Source organism: Melanotaenia boesemani, chromosome 1 (assembly GCF_017639745.1).
Source record: "Melanotaenia boesemani isolate fMelBoe1 chromosome 1, fMelBoe1.pri, whole genome shotgun sequence".
Lineage (NCBI taxonomy): Eukaryota > Metazoa > Chordata > Actinopteri > Atheriniformes > Melanotaeniidae > Melanotaenia > Melanotaenia boesemani.
In genome coordinates this window covers 31,010,156-31,015,481 of record NC_055682.1, presented here as the reverse complement: position 1 = coordinate 31,015,481, position 5,326 = coordinate 31,010,156, and the positions used below count along the sequence as shown (strand labels likewise).

Below are 5,326 nucleotides of genomic sequence, written 5' to 3'. Positions count from 1 at the left end.
TCTGCCTCTGCTGGCTTGACTGGCGCACATTAAAATATATTGTTGACCAGCTGAGTCGAGGAATGTGTGACAGACAACGCGTCTCCGCGTGCGTTCATGCAAACTTTAACACACATACAGGAGAAATAAAACTGTATTTAAAATAACACATTTAGACGTTTTCAAATAAAACGTATTAGTTTAAGATTTTTAAAGCCTTTATATGAACAATTAAAGTTTTTTATATACCTCGCTGACCTCTGATTTCTATAAAAGTTTAATTTAATTTTATCTGCAATTCAAAGAGACATGGGCTGAAATAACTGAATGCGCTTTTAACTGAGAAGACATCTAACCCTCAAGTTAAATATGACAAACATAAAATAAAATTTCAATACACAACCTTTTGGCGAGTGTAAAAGAAAAAAAATCTATTTATCTATTTATAGGTTTTGTTTTATTAAGTCTTTTCTGACGGCTGTGACTTCAACTAAAACGCCTCTTTGATTTTGTCTCTTAAACGTTCGAGCAAAATAAAAAAAAAAATATTTTTTTCATGCTTTATTTTCAAATCTATTCCAGATTTTTAAAAGTATTAAAAATAAAAAGGAGCACACTTTGTCTGATGTGCCACATCAGAATAGAATAGATTGACAACATGAATTATGGGTTTATTTAAACAATACGAATTGTTTTTTATCGAATTTTTTTCATCAAATGAATAAAAAATGAGCCAAAGGTGGCAAAGAATAAAAGAACAGAAAAATGTGTGTCTGTGCACCAGAGCATGTCCAACCGCGTGTGACTGTAGAGGGAGCTCCAACACTAAGTTTACATAAACTTCCTCTGATAAGGGCTCACGCATGCAAATGATCACATCACGGGCAAACAAAATAAATGATGTTATTATTAGTTATACAGCCACCATATATTACAATTATATCATAGAGCTGCGTTTGTTGAGGAAAATGTATGATGTATGTGAAGAGCAGAAGCATTACAAATTGAGCAAGATGAGAGCTGAGAGTTGCGCTGCAAAGCCAAAATCCATCTTTAGGATCATCTGAAGCATTCCCACCAAGTCCCCAACGATGCTCTATCAGCCATTCATTACCTAAAGTCTCCTTTTAAAGCTTACTTTTTGACGAAAATTAATGAAAGAATTATTCGTTTTAATGCAACCGCTACGCCTCTATAGGGATAATCCCACAACATTAATATCCAAATGTATGCCGCAGCACTGGCTAATTAGCCTTAAGTCCCCCTACTATAAAAGTGTTATAAATCCCTCTCGAATATTTACTTATCACTGCCACGGAGGATGAAGTCTGTGCCCCAGGCTGTCCACTAACACACGCACACAAACACACGCACATAAAAACTAAAACTGTGCACTTCAAGCTGCAGTCCACAATATCAGCCATCAAAAGCAGCTGTCAAAATACTTTGTCCAGAAAACAGCATTTTTTTTAAGTTGCAGCAGTTCATTTATTAGCCAAAATATAAACTTTCTTGTACAATTTGGTTCACAAGTATGTACATATTCTTAACTTTATATACAAAACATTTTAACATCAAATCCTCACAGAACTTACCAAAAAAATAAAGAGAGAGAGAGAAAAAAAAAACCTCACAGACTACAGGTTCATACATTATTACATTAGCAGTTTTACACAGGACATGCTTACAATGTAAGTAGGCTATACAGAGGTGTATCATTTTTATTTTACATTCCATATTAGACTTGAAATTAAAAGGAGGAAAAAAGAGAATGAGGGGGGGAGAGCCGAGACAACCATCGCTGCTTCTAGTTAGTTCTGAGGCCTGAAATTAAACACACAGGGGTAAAAAAAAAAAAGTGTGAAAAACACTAATAATAGCTTCGCGAAGAGCTAAAACACAAAGTAATATGAAAGTGACAATTGCCTTTAAAAACGAGCCTAAAGTGAATTTGCATTGAGCTCATTTGCATGACCAAACAAGTGAGTGCAACACAGGCCTCGACGAAATAACACAAGCGCGCACACTTAGATAAAACAAAATAATAATAAAAGAAATCTTATAATCAAAGCTAATTTCAGTAAATGTGGAATTTTAAAAAAGAAAAATGATACGGCATCAAAATAAAAAAATTCCCAAATGTCATTAACTGACAAGCTTTGTCTTTGAACTGGCTGGAAAGCTGTTTTCCTTTTTTCTTTTTTTCTTTGCATCCAAGGCACTAGATCTTTCTGAAACTGCACTAAAGAAAATTAAAATGCGCTAATTGAAGTTCCTGTTGTCATGGCCCATTGTGGGTTTCAGAGAATTGAAAGTTAAAACTAGCTGAAGGTTTCATGGAGAGCATTAAATACAAATGTGTGAACAAATGGAACAGATAGAATAAGGAAGGGACATAAAATTAGGACAGCTTTTTTTCTTTCTTTTTTTTCGTTTTTTTTTATACCAAATTCAACTTTTTTTTAAAAAATGTCTTTTTTCCTTTTTTTTCTTTTTTATTATTAGTATTTTATTTTCTTTGTACAATGCTCATTGACATTCTTAAAACAGTCTCACTTTGTCACACACACACACACACACACACACACACACACACACACACACACACACACACACACACACACACACCGTCTCCTGTTAACATTGTAACACTATGTGGCCTTAAAATAAAAAAATAAAAAAAAGAAAAACATCATGAGGCAAAGAAGGTAAAAAGGGGTCTAAAATAACAGAAATGAATGACGGGCAAGTCTTTGTTTTTGCAGTTATTTATACATGCGCGTCTCAGTGTCGGGGACATGTACCTGTGACTGGAGTCTCTGAACTATGACTCTTGTCCTCCGTTTGTCTGCTGCTGTAGAGGGCCAGACCGGTGGCTGTGGCCTGGTTCGCCAGTCCCAGATAATGATTAGAGTTCAGTAAAGCCAACTGGTGAGCCGAAAATGCCCGGTTCGTCCAGTTCTGGATTTTCCCAACGGGACAGGAAGAGAGGAGTCTGTGAGGGGCAATGATGGTCTGAGCGGCTGTTCCTGCCGAGTTGCTGCCGTTCATTTGCGGCGATTTGCGCGGATTGTCAGGGGCCGTGGCTGTCTCTGCCAAAGACCAGATCTTTGGCTTCTGGACTGGGGCAGGGTTGTTCTCTGAGGGGGGCGAGCTAACAGACACCGGGTTCAGTTTGAGCGGTTCTCCATTCGGTTGGGCCGCTTTGATGTCCAAAGAAGAGTGGAGGTGGTGGCTGTGGAAGTGCTCCCCTCCTCTCTGCGTGTCTTTGCCCTCTTTCCTCACAGCCTTTAGAAACCTCTGATCTGGCCCTTGTAAATCCTCATAGCCGTCAGAAATTTCAGAGTCACTCCTTCCGTCTAGTTTAAGATCTGAATGCAGGTCGTCCTGGTCGTCCAAGTCGTCCTTGTTCTCAATATTTTCCGTGTCGATGTTCTCCAAGTCGATCTCCTCCTCGTCCTCCCTCTTATCCCCTTCCTCCCCCTCGTGATCACTGGTGTAAACATTTCCCTCTTCATCGGTGCGGTTCCGTGGGGCCCATGTCATCTTGTTCTCCTTCTTTAGCCGCCTCCTGGCATTGGCGAACCATGTGGACACCTGGGTTAGGGTCATTTTGGTGATAATGGCCAACATTATCTTCTCGCCCTTTGTTGGGTAGGGGTTCTTACGATGCTCGCTGAGCCAGGCCTTCAGGGTGCTGGTGCTCTCCCTGGTGGCGTTTTTGGGTCTGGACGGGTCACCGAATTGATATTGGCCGTATGGATAAAAAGCAGGGTGATGGTGGGCAAAGCCGGGATGCTGGACACCGGGACTGTCCTTCAGTTCATACTGAGCACCCTATAAAGACAGTCAAGAGGATTGATGAGACTTGATAGATAACAACCCAAAATCATAACAGACTTTGTTTTGAGTTCTTGGAGGAGAACAAAATCACGCCTCATGTTGATTTTCAGTAATAAAACCTCAGTGGGGTTATAATAGAAGTAAAATCTGCTTTATAATCATCTTCAAACGCCACAGCTGAATGAACTAAATGTTTCACATTTTAATTAGCTGAAGTAATCATTTAGGTGGACAACCCAATATTTTTGCTCACTCTGCGTTTATAAATAGCTATAAACCCACAGCAAATTGTATAATTCTATTAACTCGCTGCTATCAGTTTCAGCGTATTGTATGTTGAGAATAGGTGAGAATAAACACTGTGTTAATGCGTTACTTTTTAACTACTTTTAACTAAATTTCATAGACGTTTCGACTTCAAAGTTCACTGGGCGCTCTGAGTTTAAGTTCAAAATGTGCCAACAAAAGTTCCTCTAAAGGCATGTGCAGTATATTTCTGCGCTAAAGTTAAAAAGAAAAGAAAAGAAAAACTTGGGAGAGAAAGGAAAGAGAGACTCACCAGCTGATTGAAAATAGATATATCGTTTGAATAAGGTAGAAAGGCTCCATAGCCCTGCGCTGCTGCTGCGAAAGGAGATCCATACATAGTGGAGAGGACGTTGGAAAGTGCGCCGGACGGACTGAGCTCTGTCCCGGCTCGGGCATTGCTGGCGATCCCCTGGCGCTCCGGCGGGTATATCGGTCGGATGTACTGATATCCCAGCTGAGGGAAAGACATGTTGGTAGGAAAAAGGGGGAAAAGTCTGCGGTAGTCACACAAAGCAATGGAATTGCCTCGATATCCACTTTTACAGTGTGAGCATGTGAGCAACAAAAGGTGCAAGCACGGGAAGTCTATATTTCCTCAGGAACAGCCAGTGTAAACGATCCGGTTGCGCCCCTTATTTCTTCCTCTTCTTCTTCTTTCCACCCTCACTTCCCTATTGATCTGGATGGACTAAGGTCAGGTCCTTACAGATTGCTTTAGATTATTGGGACTCCCTTGCTCAGATTGACATTTCTAGTCGTTTAGAAGCCCCTCCTATTTCTCAAATCTCACCCCTCTCGTACAAACCACACACCAAACGGAGCTCTCTCTCTCTCCCCCTCTCCCTCCCTCCCTCCCCTTTCTTCTCTACTTTTTTCTCTCTCGGATAAGTGCACTGACGTCGCGAGCTCTTATTTGAATGGAGTTTCAAATCTCATTTTATGGCTCGCCAGTCTATTTCGTTTTGGTGTTTGTTCGCGTCTGTCCCACCACAATTTCAATGTAAATTCTCAAAAGTAAATAAATAAATATGTCATTTTACTAATCGATTTTTTCCTTTTATTTTTTCATTTAAAAGTTTCCTTTGTATAAACTCGAAATCCAGCTCAGTGTTATTAGTTAAAATAAAAAAATTACAAGCACTTTCTCCTCTTTTTTATATAAAAGTTTGCACGGATACATATTTAGCCTTGATTT

The 5,326-nt window shown here is 39.7% G+C and overlaps 1 protein-coding gene across 2 annotated transcripts; it reads right to left on the bottom strand.

The window, feature by feature from the left end:
• Positions 1-1,460: 1,460 nt before the first annotated feature.
• Positions 1,461-4,831, bottom strand: irx3a (iroquois homeobox 3a). Of its 2 annotated transcripts, XM_041971859.1 has the most exons (3): positions 4,382-4,831; positions 2,784-3,816; positions 1,461-1,803 (listed from the first exon to the last, which is right to left on the bottom strand). In XM_041971859.1, the coding sequence occupies exons 1-3, from the start codon at positions 4,598-4,600 to the stop codon at positions 1,787-1,789; spliced, it is 1,269 nt and encodes a 422-aa protein (XP_041827793.1). In that variant the 5' UTR covers positions 4,601-4,831; the 3' UTR covers positions 1,461-1,786. The 2 variants fall into 2 exon arrangements, with proteins under 2 accessions (XP_041827793.1, XP_041827017.1); XM_041971083.1 differs by lacking the exon at positions 1,461-1,803 and having other exon boundaries at positions 2,446-3,816.
• Between the last annotated feature and the right edge of the window lie 495 nt (positions 4,832-5,326).